We start from the raw sequence: 17796 nt of genomic DNA, 5'->3' as shown, positions 1-17796 counted from the left end.
ATGTAATATACTCGTGTACGATGTATACGAGTACAATTATAAACAGGCTTGTTATTGTCCTTACTAATATTACAAATGCGAAAGTAACTCTGTCTGTCTGTCTGTCTGTCTGTCTCGCCTTCACGCCAACGACTGAACCGATTTAGATGAAATTTGATACATAGACAATCTCGACCTTGAGAGAGTACGCAGGTTACTTTTTAATGCGAAAAAAGGTATTGATGAAAGTGGAAGAAAGGTGTAATAAAGTACTGTCATTGTTAAAGCTAGAAGTTTGAAATCTATTTTTAGCAGTTGATTAAATATATAACATTCACAATTTGTAAAAATGGTTAAAATAAATAAAAGGGAATATGGGAAAGTTTGTAGACATATTCGTCATTTTGAAGCTAGACTGATGAAACCTTTTCTTATTTGGATTAAATTATTAAATATCAAAGGTCACTATTCCACGCGGACGAAGTTACGGGCACAGCCAGTTAATTGTTTTGTAAACAGATTAATTAATTACAGATTGAAAATGAAATAAACGTGTTATTGGTCCATTCATCTCGAGCGGCTTTCGTTTGCCAGCGGGCCGCTGAGTGTCGTGTTATCGGTGAAACAATTACTCATAGAACGGGAGCACCTATCGGACCGTTACTTGCCCTCACCACTCACCACGCACCACGCACCACTCACCACTCACCACGCAGAGGTGCTCCCAGATAACGTGGCCCCACGCCCCCGCCCGCGTGTTGTGTAGGTACATGTACTGTACTATATAGTACACCCAGAGCACTGCCTCTATGTGATCATAACCATATTCTTACAGAGAACTTTGCGCAGTCGGCCGGCAACTCTGGGTACATAGGAAGTGCATGTATCACAGAATGCTCGGTCTTGAATGTAGTTGATGACCGACCGACACAAACTGTTGATATTTTTATTATTTTTAAATTTATATTTTTAGAACAGTTCTTTTTATACGTTATGTTTTTTGATACATCTAAATTATTGATTCATTGTCTTTTAGATAGTTCGCAATTGTATTATATTATTATAAACTAAGTGTTTTCATCATTCAGTCACCCATACAGTCCACCGATCCATAACAATAGTCTTATATCAAATATTGTAAGAGAAGAATACAACTATATATACAAAGAAAGAAAATCTGAGTGTCTGTTTTTAATTTCAAATTTTATTTTCTTTTGTTTTTTTCATTGGAATTGATATTTTCACAATATGCGGAAGCAAATTATTTTCATTTATCGACAATTACCTAGTTTTATTACAAACACCATAATAACCAAATGAGAAATCCATAATACTCCCCAACACAGCGAGCGTTGGTCTGCAGGTCTGCAGCGGCGCGTGTGTTGTACCGCGATCTGTCGAGCCAGTAACGAGCCGGGCCGCGGCGCGGCGGGCGGCGGCCGGCGGCCGGCGGCCTACTACTACTGTACCGTAATCACAATATCGATTATAATTCAGGCCATTGTTGTACTGTTCGTTTGAATCATAATCAAGACTTCACTCACTAATTAGATGACAATTGTCAATTAGTTTTATTTTACTCAAAACAAGGAAATAATACGTTACAATAGGAAAAGAAGGAGCCGCACACGGCGACATGTCACTTTACTGCAATTGTACAACTATTTGCTTTGTACAACACGTCAATGAGCAATATACCCCGTCAGGTCGACCTCCTCGTGGTTCCCCCTGGAAACCATCGTGACTGATTTATTTTTAGATGCCTCACGGTGGGCTATGACCTTCTTTGTCACCTATCACCCCACACTGGTGCCCCGCTAGTATATACCGTAGCGCAGACAGGGTTAACATTACATTATCATCCATAAAAGAACCTGTCAATGAATCTTGCTCGTACGTTATAAAAACCGTCAATTAACTACTGCAAGAGATTTTTTTAAATAAAGCAGAACCGACTACTTGTTCCTGTACTTAAGCAGGGCCGACCAGCAGTAGGAAAAAATTGTTTTATACTCGACGTCCGTAAATATGTATTTGCAATATCCTCACGGAAAACCAAAACCTAAACTTTAAGAATCATATATGTGCCGCTGTATATAATATTATATTGTAGTACATGCAGTCCTCGTACTTACGGCCTGGTTGGTTCTCGGAATACGCGACGTAAGTCTAGATATATTTTTTCATATGTTTACATGTAAAACTCAAGGGTTAGTATCCACATGGACTCAAAATTTAAAAAAAACTGCATTTATAACAAATTATATACATACATACTTTATTATCAGAAGTAAGTTCGACGACGTAAATGGAAACGACGCGACGTAAGCCGAGGACTGCCTGTATAGCTACTTATTTAAAACAGACTGCTGATGGCACGATGTGTGTATATCTTTGCAATCTTCCGAAACTAATAATAAACAAAATATGATATATACATGAAGGGAATGGATAAAAATACCGAGTGGAAGCAACGATTGTGATAAGATAACAAATGTTAATGATATTACACTTTATCAATGATTACTCAGAAGGCACCTAACGAGCACCCCACCACAACTACATTTATTTTGCACACAAAATTAAATATTATATATGACGTAGGTACTTAACATCTGATGGTATTCTCTGGCTGTCAACAGTCGCGCTGATTACATATAATGAGCCGGTGCAATTTAATAATATATAATAACCATGTAATGTGAGCTTGTATGTACCCATTAACTATATAATATGTACTCCTACCGAGGCATGTCCTTCAGTACGAGGTATGATGTTGTCATCATCATTCTATACTTTTATGCGAGTATTTTTCTCTACGGAAAAATGTGTAACAATGATAACCTGGACAGTTCACACAACGCCATCTAGTCCCAACATAACACGAACTTGTTTTATGAGTACTAGATAGCTAATATAAATACTTAGATTTATATATTTTTATAAATACATACATAGAAAATACTCAGACCGATACAAAAAAATCATACTCATGAAAACAAATGTTTATATCGTGTGAGGAATCGAACCAGCGACTATTGAAAGTAAAGCGGTGTGCTAAAACTAGATCACCGAGGCTGAAGTTTTTCAAGGTTCGGATGACGTCATGTTTTTATGTAAAGTTTTAAAGTTATCAGAGATGGACTGTAAGATGTCGTCTGTGAAGGTACCTTAGTCTCGCCTTTGTAAGCTGTTTCGGATGTATGCTCACATAAAAAAAACAAGGCACTGAAATTAAGAATTCAGAACAATAATATTTAATTTATTATTCAAAGCAAATCAAAACGTTATTAATGTAGGACATTTTATAATTGTTAATAAAGTGGGCTTCATCAACCACACAGGACACACAGGACACACAGGACACACAGGACACACAGGACGCACAGGACGCACAGGACGCACAGGACGCACAGGACGCACAGGACGCACAGGACGCACAGGACACACAGGACACACAGGACACACAGGACACACAGGACACACAGGACACACAGGACACACAGGACACACAGGACACACAGGACACACACACAGGACACACAGGACACACAGGACACACAGGACACACAGGACACACAGGACACACACACAGGACACACAGGACACACAGGACACACAGGACACACAGGACACACAGGACACACAGGACACACAGGACACACAGGACACACAGGACACACAGGACACACAGGACACACAGGACACACAGGACACACAGGACACACAGGACTGGACCACTTATGGCTACTAATTAGATTATTTGTTTTTCTTTCACTACCTTCAGTACACTACCTTATTACTAGCTATGTGCCATGTCAGGTTGACCTCCACGCGGTTCCCCCGGGAAACCATCGTGATAAATTCCTGGTGAATTTGTCACGATGTGCTAATGTGACCTGACTTCATGTTCATCATATAATCCTCCACCGGTGCCGGTCCGCCAGCGTAAGCCGATAGTGCGAATGGGTGCACCATTCCATTATCATCCATAAAAAAAAACACACGAGTGGTATCACATGATAACGTGATGTCCGTTCACGTATACCACTTACCGTCGCCGTGGACTTGTTTGTCGCTCCGATTTAAATTGAACATTTAAAATTAATATCAACATTAAAAAAAAGTGATCAGCCGCGACTGGAAATGAAGACATCCAACTATTTCACGGCCTGTCGGGTAAACTGTTCAGCGAGTGATTAATTATTCACAACAAAGAATTTGAAGTTAGTCCTTTGAAGTGAACAGTAAGAATTTTAGAGTGGGTACGTAGGTAGGTATACATTATGCAAGTTTTTGATGTGGACTGTGGCCGGGTTATCAGCGGAACTAATTTTTCTCATGCACATTATTATGTACTACTAGCTGTACTCGCGACTTCGTCCGTATGGAATTTAAATGTATTTTTTATAAAATATATTTTTTTTCTAAAATAAAAGTAGCCTAAGTTACTCCTTATTATATCAGCTACCTGCGAAATAAAGTCCCGTGAAAATCGGTCCAGCCATTTAAGAGATTAGCCGGAATGAACAGACAGACAGACAGACAAAAATTGTAAAAAAATATATTGGTATATGTACTGTATTTATATTCATGTGCAGGTAGTAAAAACCGGTTATTTCAATATCACAAACAGACACTCCAATTTTATAACACATATACATTAATATTATATACAGAAACCTCATCTCATACAAGAAAACAGTTCCTTCCTAAAAACAGTTCCTTCCTAATTCGGGCTATCTGGCCGACGTAGTCGCCAGGTGTCGTTAGATCTGAAGCAGTTCATATTACTAGTGGCACAGATATAACTCTATATGAGTCTATATAACCATATAATATAAGGCTCTATTCGAAAGTGGTAAGTGGTAAGTCTACAAATGTGGTAAATACATGAACATCATCACGGATATCACAAAATTGTGACGATACTTGGGAGGAGCAGGAACTCCTGTGGCTTGTGGTATTTCACTGTCATATCACTTCCTTCAAACCGGACCAGAAGTTATCACAGAAATAGGCTAGACTGTGTAATGAGAGTGCCTCATACCACGCAGGAGACTCATTTATTTTAAGATGTGCACATATTTGTTATTTAAATATACTCTGCAGTTAGGGTTGCCACCCGTACTTTATAATAAAGTATTGTACGTTATTTCAGGTAACTGTACACTATACTTTATGTGAATAAAGTACACGAAAATACTTTATTTCGCATGATTTGGTTTATTTGGGATTTTGAAAATGTAGTCGTATGTATCTTATCATTAAACGAAATTTATCAATTGGTGCTGACTGAATCCATATTATTCATTATTTATTTTAATTTAAATATATACTGTAAAGATGCTGTGCAATTATTTAGTAGAGATACTGATTGGATACAAACTGCAAAATGCAATAAAAATATGTTTTTAAATATAATAATAGAGAAAAATAAATTGTATTTTGATACTAGAGGTTCCCGTACTTCGTCCGCGTGGAATTTAACTTTATTTTTCTAAAATAAAAGAATTTTTCTAAAACAAAAAGCCTAAGTTACTCCTTATTACATCAGCTACCTGCCAAAAAAAGTCCCGGCAAAATCGGTCCAGCTAAGAGATTAGCCGGAAGAAATAGACAGACAGACAAACAGAAAATTGTAATTGTAAAAGAATGATATTTTTGTGTATGTACAGTATTTATGTTCATATGCGTGTAGTAAAAAACGGTTATTTCAATATTACAAACAGACACTCCAATTTTATTTATATATATATATATATATTATTTACTTTTTTTCTAACCTATAATAACCAACGTACTTTACCTACAAAACAATAAAGGTGGCAACCCTATTTACAGTCTACAGAAATCGCAGCCAGAGTCGCGCGCTCACAGCTACTTACGTCAATGCTAATGGACGCATATTGACGTGAGACGAGCGGCGTGGAGCCGCCGGGACACCGTCCATACCACATCAAATACTTCCATACACAACGAATATTTACAACAATCTGCCTAACAAGTTTAAATTACAACAAAATTAAGTGTTTATATTATAACAATTAAAAAAAAAAAGGAATGAGGAAGTGCTTGTAAGGGTTAAAGAAGAGAGACAGATCATAGATGTTATTGAGAATAAGCGGGGAAATGTTGGGGCACTTGATACGACACGACGAACTTATCTATACATATAAAGAAAATTGGAGTGTCTGTTTGTAATATTGAAATAACCGTGTTTTTCTACATGCATATGAATATAAATACGGGATATACACCGAAATAACATTGTTTACAATTTTTATCTGTCTGTCTGTCTATCTGCGTGTTCCGGCTAATCTCTAAAATGGCTGAATAGATTTTGACGGGACTTTTATTGGCAGGTAGCTAATGTATTAAGGAGTAACTTAGGCTACTTTTATTTTAGAAAAATAAAGTTAAATTCCACGCGGACGAAGTCGCGGGACAGCTAGTTACTAATATAGTTAATGGGATCATAATTTAATGGTCAATTTAAGTTCTAGAGAACGAAGGCTTTTAATAGCGCCCGCGGGCCGGTGGAGTTACGTACATAGTGTTAACTTAGTATATAGGTACCTATTGTTATAATGGGCTTCTGAGAACTAATACCTTCACCTTTTACAGCACTGCCCCTCACAACAGACTGTTTACTTTTACCCTTGAAACTGAGTTACGCAACTACCTACCTCGTAATGAAATTGTCTGGAAATAATGGGATCCAAGCGTCCCTGCCTAGTGCCTACATAACAGTGGTGGTGTGACAACGAGTTACGTGATACAATGGCCAGTATCTGAGAAATAGTTTATATGTTAATTGACTGCTGAGTCATCTACTTTTATTGTAACCTATTTACTACCCTGTTTCATCGAGTTATAAAATTCGCCGTAGTTAATATAAAAGCTTTCGTCTTCGAGGTCGATAAAGAAAGTTAGCTAATAGAAATAAAAAACTATTTACATATGAATATATATATAATGTATTACAATTATTAGCTTATAAGGGGGGCACAAGTCAAGAATTTATAAAGTTACAAACAACTTTAGCGACGATGCGGCAGACGGACATTTCACTTGTACATAAATATAGCCGTGATTGTTGAAATCCCCGACCAACTCGTGATCACATGACTTCATAATAATTTTAGAACTGTGAATAACTCACAATAACTCTTTATATGTATATAAAGTAATAAAAACAATGTTTGAAACATAATAAATACAAACTTTTTGTGGAGACTCTACATATGGTAGAGAGTAGTACATATATACTATATAACACGCGACAACCTTCTACATTTTCCTGCGATGTAGTTATATCAGCACAGACAAAACGGCAGAAATAGACTAGTTTTGAGAATAAATTATATACCAGGCCACACAAGGTTCATTAAGATCCGAGAATGTAACTGACTGTGCACACTGCACAGTGCACAGTGCACAGTGCACACCTAGTAGGTACTCTGGTAAGCGCTCTACCGCACAATACATGTGCCAAGTCGATTGCACTTGGATAATATTTAATATTCTTATTAGTTTTGCTGAACAGAATGTCAATGCTGAACCGATTATAATAATTGTTATCTTAATTGAAAAGGTTGCTTCATATAAGGTACAGTAATAATGTCGCGTTGGAAGCTTTTAAGAGGAAAATATTATTAATATCTGCAACATGTTGCAACTTCAACAATTGTATATTTTATTAATAGTCCATATCTTAACGACAATATTGTTTCTACTTCTTTTTACCATCAAAATATGGCGAAAATATAATCTTAAATAAACATCTACACAAGACTTCGCCAGACAAGACAGGTAAATACTCCTCTCAACAGAAGAATGGTGCCCAGAAGTGGGACGATGGGTATGATAGTAACAGTCAAGTATGGTGGGAGTGTACTGGGAGAGAATTACTCGCAAGTCGCTCAGCTGTTACCTTAATGGAAACCATTAGTAGCGGCTATCAAGCTTTTACTAAAATAGGCGTAGAGAAAATCGATACTAACTAGAGCGACGGCCGGCGGGTGACGCACCGCTCACCACCAGCGACTCCTCACAACACCACCAGCGCAGGGTCGGCAGCTCCACGTGAGGCACCGGTCACCGGCCTGCGACGCAGTCTGATCGTAGTCGATTCGAAGATTTCTTCCGAAGTTACGTAGCCGATAAACTACCCGACAGACAGCTTTCGAGCTTTACAAGTCGAGATAGAATCGTATCGAGTACGCGACCGTGTTCAACTCCCAATAGGGATTTTAATGAGACACGATTCCGCTTCGAGCGTGGAAGTGTCGTAACACTGGACGCGTGTTTGTGTACGTTTGTTTGTAAACGCTCGTCTCAGTTCAGCCCGGGGGGCTCTAACTGACGTGCGTTGGAAGAGCGTGCGGTCCGCGACAGCGACCGCGTCACACTGGCCACTACACCACTCTATACTCGGCAACAAGCGACGCGGCCGCGGGCCTGCAGCGCGGGCCGCGGGCCGCGGGCCGCGGGCTGCGGGCTGCGGCCTGTACCGCGGGCCGCGCGGCCGGCCGGCCTCCACCGAGACCTGTTTCACGAGGTCTCGCGGAAGGAAGTGCTCTATCTACCTACATTACTCACAATCTCACTGAGACCGGCCACTCTTGCAGTTTAATCATATTTATTATTCTAATCCGTATCACAGATGAGTCACGTACCTACATTACATGATACGAGGCTCCGTTGATACAACGCCGTTAATTTTATTTATATTCATATTGTTTTAGACTCACAGAAATTTTTGGTCGTCTGTAAGAGATCGCTTTAAGCGATAAGGCCGCCTTATGATTAGCATATTTATTCATTATTTATATTAACTTTTTTTTATCAATTTTTGTCTCTGTACAATAATTAGTTATACCTATTACTATTTCAACTCAAACAGAAACTTGTTTGCGATGAAATGCAAACGCTAAGGTCATATTGTAGAGCGTGATATATTATCGAAGTCGTCTTACTGTCTAGTAGGTTCCTTTCTTGTTCTCCGTATGACACAAAAAATATTCAAATGTCTTATAAAATAAATTCTTTGTAAAAAAGCTTATTATAAAATTGAAGAATTTATAAATGATAATAATGTTTTTGTAGAAAATATCTAACTTAAAATTCATAGCGCTGACAATGTTATCCGATTGAACAGAGATTAAATGTGAAGCGGTTTGCATGTTCCTTGTCGCATGCCTAATCCTTCTTACTGTAAATCTACTTAAAACAACATTTATATAAAAGAGCCACACACAAGTTTCTCTCTTATTCTTCTTGTAATGCAGACTCGTGAGTCTGCGTTCCGAATGAGTGGTAGAATTAAAAAAAATGTGACTATTCAAAAGTGCTTATATTAAGTTTATTTGTAGTATTGTAATAGTAATAGTAGTATTGTAATTTACTTGTAATTTATTCGACTATAAGAATGTAATAATGTAGGTATATATATATTTTTTTTAATATGTAATATTTTAATTTTGTTACGTTATTTCCACTCAAGTGCCGCGCCGCCCTACTTTATTTTATTTAACACTCCTTCCAGGGGTCGTCTGTAAGAGATTCCGTCAGCGATAAGAACGCCATCTGTACCTTTTTCTTTCTCTAATGTATTGTTGTAAATTATTTTTCTTTATATGTATCTACTTTTAAAATTGTTGCAATAATTACAAAAAAAAAATAATAAATCTATTACGAATAGTAATATCACGCTTTTTCTGAGAATAATCAAAAGTCCACACGCTGGAACCAAAGTGGTCTCGGACAGCGCGGTTTCAGAGGAGCTTCCTCCCGCGTACACTTATACCCAATTTACACTCAGACCGAGTGGGCAGGGAAGTGAGCAGCGCGAGAGTGTAAACACGAGTTGAAACACTTCCCATGCCATTGTCGCTGCCACTCGCGCTGCCCGACGCTCCCTCGATTGTCGGTTTTTCGTGCGCGAGTCAAAGGACTGGCAGCGCGAGTGGCAGCGTGTTTTTACATTCAGCCCTCTCGCTCAGTTGTCGCCCGGCAATATTTCAGCGCGAGTGGCAGGGGAAGCGGCTGAATGTAAACGTAGCATTAGATTGTGGAATGAACTACCGAGGTTTTCTCACGAGATTACAACATGGGGTTTTTCAAGAAGGGTATATTAAGGTTTGTGACACCGCTGGTGCTTCAGGCGTCCATAGGTTACGGTAACCCTTTACCATCAGATGGGCCGTATGCCTGTTTGCCACCATAGTAGTATAAAAAAAAACATAACGGCGAATAAGGAGAGCGCCTCCTCTCATCCACTGGCGCTGTGAGCAGAGGCTCAAACGATGTCAGTTATCTGAGGTACTTTAAATCACTTCAGGTTTGGGTAATCATAAAATTACAGGCAGCTCACGAGCCAAACTGGCCAAAGTAGATAAGTGTGTATTATAGCGACGTGTATTTAAGGTTACCAACCACACTTTATAATAACGTATCCTACTTTATTTTTGGTAATCATTATCATAAAGTATGCAAAAATACTTTATTTTCAACCTTCACTGTGATGCGTAAAACAAAATATTCATTATGGGTACTTAACGATTTATAATTACTGAACGAAATGTTAGATGTCAATTGTGAATTGTGACATTTGTCTGTTGTTGTTTTTAAGTGCATTTAACACTATAACTGTAGTGTTAAAAGCACACAAAAATACGTCTTTCAAGCAATAAAAACATGAAATATGAAAATTATTTTTTTCCCCCTAATATTTTATTTTTTACCTATCCAAACCAGATCGAACGTTTTTTTTTTAAAAAAAAAAGTTGGCAACCCTACGTGTATTAGATATTTCCGGAGCGGCGGCGAGAAGTAAGAAAACGATTTGGGTCGAGCGGCGGTCACTCCCACGGCGCCGCGGCGCAGGAATCAGCTGTCTACTACTCATACACAAGCTCTTCATAGCTTGGGACTATATGACACTGTGTGAATTGTCCTGGGACATTATGTTATCTATACATCTATACATATAAATAAAATTAGAGTGTCTGTTTGTAATAGCCGTTTCTTACTACACGCATATAAATATAAATAGGTACATAAACCAAAATAACATTTGTTACATTTTTTGTCTGTCTGTCTGTTTGTTCTGGCTAATCTCTGAAATGGCTGGACCAATATTCACGAGACTTTTATTGGCAAGTAGTTGATGTAATAAGGAGTAACTTAGGCTACTTTTATTTTAGAAAAATAAAGTTAAATTCCACGCGGACGAAGCCGCGAGTACAACTAGTTTTATATAAAATTATCATGTGACAGGTTTCGTATTTATACTCCTTAGAAACGGCTTTTTAAAAGCGATATTAGTACCTACATTTTCATGGCAAAATAACGTTTGCCGGGACATCTAATTTTCTTATAATAAAAGTAAGTTATCACAGGAACATAATTTCTTAGAACAAAAACTTGAACGTTTTTTCTTGACCGAGTATTGTAAGCTGCAGAGCAGACTTGGGATGCCCTCAGTTGAGTAATTTAAAAGCCATAATGGGTCGGCAACGCGCACGTGACACCCCTGGTGTTTCAGGCGTTCATAGGCTACGGTAACCATTTACCATCAGATGGGCCGTATGCTTTATTGCCACCATCGTAGTATAAAAAAAGTAGTAGTTTTTATTTATTTTTTTAATCTGAATGGTTAATACATACATACATATATTATTCTAACGTGCCCAGACGTCCCGTTTTAAACGGGACTGTCCCTTTTTACAATTACGAACGCAAAGTTGTCCCGTTTTCGGAAACTCCGCGAAATATTTGTGTAGTCGAGCGGGCCGGTTGTGATGTAGATTATTTCTGATAATTAAGGTGAATATAAAAATGTGTCAAGAGTTTCAGTCTTACTTAAAAGCTTCACTAGCTATATAAAAGCAATTTGTTCATGCGATAATACTTAATTTTTAAGCTAACTTTTTTGATTCAATCATGCTGCGAAACTAGTCAACACAAACCTCTCTTGACGTTCATGGTAATGTTTAGTAATTCACGCCCAGCTCCATAGATGGCGCTTTACATAAAAATATATCACTAGCACTCGTTTGGAATGTTCTTTGCACAAAGCTAACTTTGTAAACATATTTCATGAATAATTAATTTCTTAAAATTGATCCTGTTATGTTTGTGTTGTGAAATTTGTCAGTTGAACCAACAAAGAATACTAAAAAATACACACGGCAATAAAAAAAATAATGAAAAATAACATACGAAACTATTTTGTTATAATTAAGAAAAAATACTTTTATGGCATTTATATATTACTAGCTGATCCACGCAACTTGGTCTGCGTTTCATTTCACCAACTTTTGCAATATCTTTCATTGCAGCTCCGCTCCTATTGGTCGTAGCGTGATGTTATATAACTCAAAGTGTTCCTCGAAAACAAAAAGAGTATTTCCTGAGATTAGTGCGTTCAAACAAACAAACAGCAGCTTTATAATATTAATTAATATATATACCTAATATAGATTAAATAGGTGGCAACCTTAATTAAGGTGAACGCAACACTTCCTATTCAATTACGCGGGATATATAATATGGAGTCCAACGGCAAACAATACCCATATTTTAGCAATAAATTTATGGCTGTCGACCCTATATATTATATAATGTAATATTGTATGCAGGTACCCCAGGTAATTAGTTACCATTATCAGGATGCGGACTGCAGTCGAAAGTCTAAAAACTTATAGTGAGGGGTGGCGGGTAGAGGTGCGGGCTGCGGGCGGGGTGCACTTAGTCGCTGCTCGCCGCACTCCGCCGCGCGGGCTCGTACTGTACCGCCGCATATGATGTACGGTCACATAGTTTGCCATACTGTGTTCTACCATTAGCATATTTAAGCCCATGAATACATAGTTACAATGTATAGTTTATTAGATGATAGTACATAGTCCGTGAACAGTACCGTAGTGATCTACTTTGTGAAGTGGCAGTGTTTATTGGCGCGGTTGGTAGTAGCTCCTATCGGGCGGTGCGCGGTGCGTAACGCGACGTCACGTCACCTGCCGGCTCACTGTTCGGACAGTATCGGCACCACTCGTGCACGCTCGGCAACCTTATTGTTTGTTGTAGCTTATGATTGCAAATATCTTGTAATGTTATTACGATGAGCGTAAGAAACAAATTGTTAGAAGAGATCCACCCTCTGGATATAATCCGCGAGGTGCAAAAGTGGCCCGCTCTATATACCAAAGACGGCACAGAGAGAGCCAATTTACATTTCAAAAATAAAATATGGTATGAAATTGGAAAATCGCTATTTCCGCCATGGGAATCGTTTCCGGAGCACGAGAAGTTATCCAAAGGTAGGTTACCCATGATGGTTAATGAGTGCACCAGCCAGTAGGTACACTACGGAGGGGGAGGAACGACCGGCCACGTGCAATCACTATGTAAACATTAACATAGGAACGTACCTATGTAGGTTTTATCTTGTATATGGAATTATGTGAGGACTTGAAAACTTTTTATACATTGTACCTCTATGTACACTATAGTGTTCACTTATTTGTTATTTATGTCTTTTTATATGTAAGTTGTTATCGACATAATATCGGCTCGTTAGCCACAGCTCCACGTCACATACACTACACCAGTTTCTTGCTCATTCTTCTTGTGATGAGTCTATGAATGAGCAGTAAAATAAAAAAACGGGGTTATTCAAAGGTGCTTATATTAAGTTTATTTGAATAAAGATTATTTCTATTCTATAGAGCGTAGATGTCCACAAAAAGTATCGCAAAATACCTACTTATGTGTTAGCGTTAAATCGCATTCATATTATTTGTATTTTTCGTGATTTTTAATAAATACATTTATATATAACATGATATTTAGATAGGTACTGTATGTAGCCTAATGTTACGATAATGCCAATCATTATCATAATGCAATCAAATTTATAGATTCACAATACATAGAGCACTGTTAGTTGGCAAATTATTTAACTATTCTGCAAATCTATCTATAACTGACCTGTTCGTAATAGCACAGTAGGTAGGTCAGAAACAAACACGGCCTGTCCTAGTTGCCGTGTACCTACATTATACATTTACAACCTCGTCTGTGCTCCATAGTTTTTTTTTCAAGCGATGACAATAAATGATGCTTCCGTCTGCGCTATTGGTTTACGCTGGTGGAGCACCAGTGGAGGATGATAAGATGAGAATGAGGTCAGGTCAGTTAATCCATCGTGACAATTCACTAGGAATTTATCACGATGGTTTCAAAGAGGGAACCACATGGAGGTCAACCTGATGTGGTACATTGTTAGCAATGAGGTTATTAATTCACATTACTAACAATCCCCTCCACCCCCAAAAAAAATAATATCTCAGTCATATATGTGTCACATAAAAAATAGTGTTTTTCCGGGAAGTTTGACAAAAACAAAATCTGTGATACATTAGTTTCCTTGATACATTTTTAACTGAATTATGTAATAAAACTACCAGGGCGCATGTGAATTTTTTTCTGATATTATCGTGGCGATTAACATGTTAATTGTAATATGTATTTAAGAGCTTAGGCTTATCACAGACGCTCAGACTACAATGCGAGTTGACTAATTACTTTTTATTAAAGCCAACATTATAACCGTAGTTTTTGCTAATTGTGTTGAGCAGGCGTTATAATTTTTATTATTTGTATACCTTCGAGTTAGTCGATATTATTATGTACTTTTATTACTGCTTCTAATTGTTCCACGGCTAGATGCTATTCTAAATCTATTCTTTATAAAAACCAAAAGGCGAAATGAAATGTATTGTTGAACAGTGCATCAGAGTTTGTTATTGACAAGTTCCATTGTGTGCACTACGAGACACTGTTAATAGTAATAAATACTTTGTTATTGTATTATATAGTATATATATTCTGAGAACTCGTTAACTCTTGGGCTAATGGTCTTTCTGTAAGGACGTTAATTGTTTTCTGATGAGTCATAGCATGTTAAGTAAGAACATCGTCACGGGCTCTGCCCGTCAAAATATTAAAAAAAAAATGTCGCTGGAAAGTTGAAATTTCAATACGGTTTATTATTTTGTTAAATAAAATTAATATGTAGTTTCGCTGAGCACAAATATAAATATAGCTGCATATGCACTGAGCAGTCGATTGTTTCGTCTGAAGGGTTACTTATACTTATAGAAATCATTATATAGTATAAAACATAGTCGCTGTCGCTGTCTGTCCCTATGTATGCTTAAATCTTTAAAACTACGCAACGGATTTTGAAGCGGTTTTAGATATAAATAGAGTGATTCAAGAGGAAGTTTTATATATGTAATACATGTATACCCGGGCGAAGACGGGGCGAGTAGCTAGGTAATATATAAAATACACATGATACTTTAATGGGTATAATAATTATATTACACTACAGTTACCCGCGATTTCGCCTTTTTTAGATAAGATAACAGATATATTGTCTGTCACCGTGATACAATCAACCTTAATTACAATCCTATTTGCTGTGTACTCGTAACAGCTAACGGACAGACACACTTCCGCTTTTATAATATTATTATGATGAGAGATAATATTAGATGCAGATTTGTTTTCCGAAATTGGAATGGTAAACTTGCTGCCGACCCACTTGATGGAAAACACAAACCGTCGCCTATACTCATGGACAGCACTGCGGATATCACATTATCATGTCACACCTGTAATTATGCGATACTCTTACATATAGAGAACTAAAAGTCGTGCCTCTTATGCTGTAATTTCCCTGCTTAAAGTAAAGCTCTCTACAACAGAAACACAGCCTGCAAAGTACATATGTTACATAGCCACTGATGTAGGATGACACTGAGGTACTCACGCAAACTTTTTCCAGTAACATATTGATCCTAACATGTTGCACTATTACAGTTACAGATTTAATGAAAAGATGGCGAAACCTAAGAGATACTTTCAAAAGGCAGTTAGATACGGAAAGAAAGACGAAAGGTGGACGTATAGTCAAGAGGAAGAGGTACGTGTACTTCAAACACATGTCGTTCCTGCTGCCACACCTGGGGAGCGGAGACAGCAGCGGCGTACAGGAAGGCCAGCAGCAGCCGGCGGCGGCGCCCCCGAAGAGGTCACCACCGCGGGTACTACTGCAGAGGAACACGTCCAAACCAGCGAACACCTGCCTGGAGGACATCGACGAAGACAAACACTTCCTGCTGTCGCTGGTGCCGTCCTTCAAGCGGATGAGCGACGATGAGAAGTTGACTGCGAAAGTGGAAATATTGAACGTGATCAAAACGATGCGTACTAAATGCACCAGGAGATCGGACGACGTCAGCCACAGGAAGAGCCCTGACGAGCTGACGGACGACCTCAGCGCCTACATGGACGGCGTCGAAGACATCAAGGTGGAGACGGCCGCCGCCAACAACCCCCTCAACAGCACCTCCTACATGACGTACGAGTCAGAGAACGAGTCCGCCAGCACAGTCGACTCTGACTAACCACCGAACATTACATACATCTAATTCGTTCAGTACTTTTTTTATTGTACTGAGGCAATATTGAAACTGTTCTGGAGGGTGTAAAATCGTCTCGGCGGAAACACGGTGTGAAATCAAACCGGTCTACTCTGGATACTAAATTCGATCCAATAACATTTGAACTAGTTCGCATTTTTTTTAATTCTCTAAAAACACATTTATCCCAAATTTTTAAGCAATTGAAAGCACTAATTATCGTTGGTTAAGTCTTGATTACGCTTCATAATAACAGTACAAAAATTGATCGAATTGAAATTGATATTGTGATTACAAATCAGAGTAGATCTCCTGTTTTTGCTATACTCGATGTGATGTAGAAAACAATTCGGAGCGATTCCCTCCGCGGCTCCGATATGGCCCTCGGCTGGTTGTAAAACGACAAGTTGCTATGAACGAGACTTACAATGTACTCTTTTGACGCGCATCTCACTGCACTACGTACTTTGTTGAATACGACTGAAATTTTTGTTTGTAAGTGTAATTTTGAAGTTTAAATTTTATTATAGTTATTACAAAATTAAATTGTATTGTTAAAATACACTCTAATGTTATCTAATTAAAAAAAATAGGCGTCACGAACATAAAAATGAAAGGTTTAGGATTGTTTAGGAATGGCACAGTTTTGGTGCGATGCGTAATAATGTAACCCATACGTAATGAAACCATGTTACTAATAACAACCTTTCAAATCGAATAGATGTCATTAAATATTCGATAAATATGTAAGAGAAAGAGAGAGAGAGAGAAAGCAGTGCCATCTAGACGAGAGTAGATGGTCAGCACGCTGGTAGACTATACAAATGTTAAATATAAGTAGTTAGGTACCTTAATACATATCTAGTAATCAATCGGAAGGACAATGTATGAACCAACTAAGTTAAATAAAAGTTTGTTAAATAGTATTACAAAACTTGTTTATCTTATATAATCTCACTATCTTTTGCCCGCGGCTTCGCTCGCGTTAAGAACTATTATTATTAGGTATAGTTTTTGCAGCTTTACAGTACTTTCATACAAACTTTCATCCCCTATTTTATCCCCTTAGGGGTGGAATTTATCAAAATCCTTTCTTAGCGGATGCCTACGTCATAACATCTACCTGCATGCCAAAAGTCAGCCCGATCCGTCCAGTGGTTTGGGCTGTGCGTTGATAGATTACTATGTCAGTCACCTTTCGTTTATATATATTTAGATAACATAACATAAAAATGTAAAAACAATGTATACAGCAATTTTACTAGCAGTTTCTTGCAACCCTGACAGTTACAGAAAGTATACATTTTGAAGACATTGT

At 38.0% G+C, this 17796-nt stretch overlaps 2 protein-coding genes across 2 annotated transcripts in view; one reads left to right on the top strand and one right to left on the bottom strand.

Annotated features, from left to right (window-relative positions):
• The window catches only part of LOC131847513 (uncharacterized), a gene marked incomplete at its 3' end in the record, with an annotated part of 41512 nt that overhangs the window by 21431 nt on the left and 2285 nt on the right, over positions 1–17796 (bottom strand). The gene's annotated exons all lie outside the window — the stretch shown is intronic.
• LOC131847541 (uncharacterized) lies at positions 12769–16619 on the top strand. Its single transcript, XM_059197123.1, has 2 exons — positions 12769–13307; positions 15877–16619. The coding sequence occupies exons 1-2, from the start codon at positions 13109–13111 to the stop codon at positions 16461–16463; spliced, it is 786 nt and encodes a 261-aa protein (XP_059053106.1). The 5' UTR covers positions 12769–13108; the 3' UTR covers positions 16464–16619.

This window comes from Achroia grisella, unplaced genomic scaffold (assembly GCF_030625045.1).
Source record: "Achroia grisella isolate CSIRO2021 unplaced genomic scaffold, CSIRO_AGI_Agris_v1 utg537, whole genome shotgun sequence".
Lineage (NCBI taxonomy): Eukaryota > Metazoa > Arthropoda > Insecta > Lepidoptera > Pyralidae > Achroia > Achroia grisella.
This window is presented reverse-complemented; position numbering and strand designations above follow the sequence as displayed.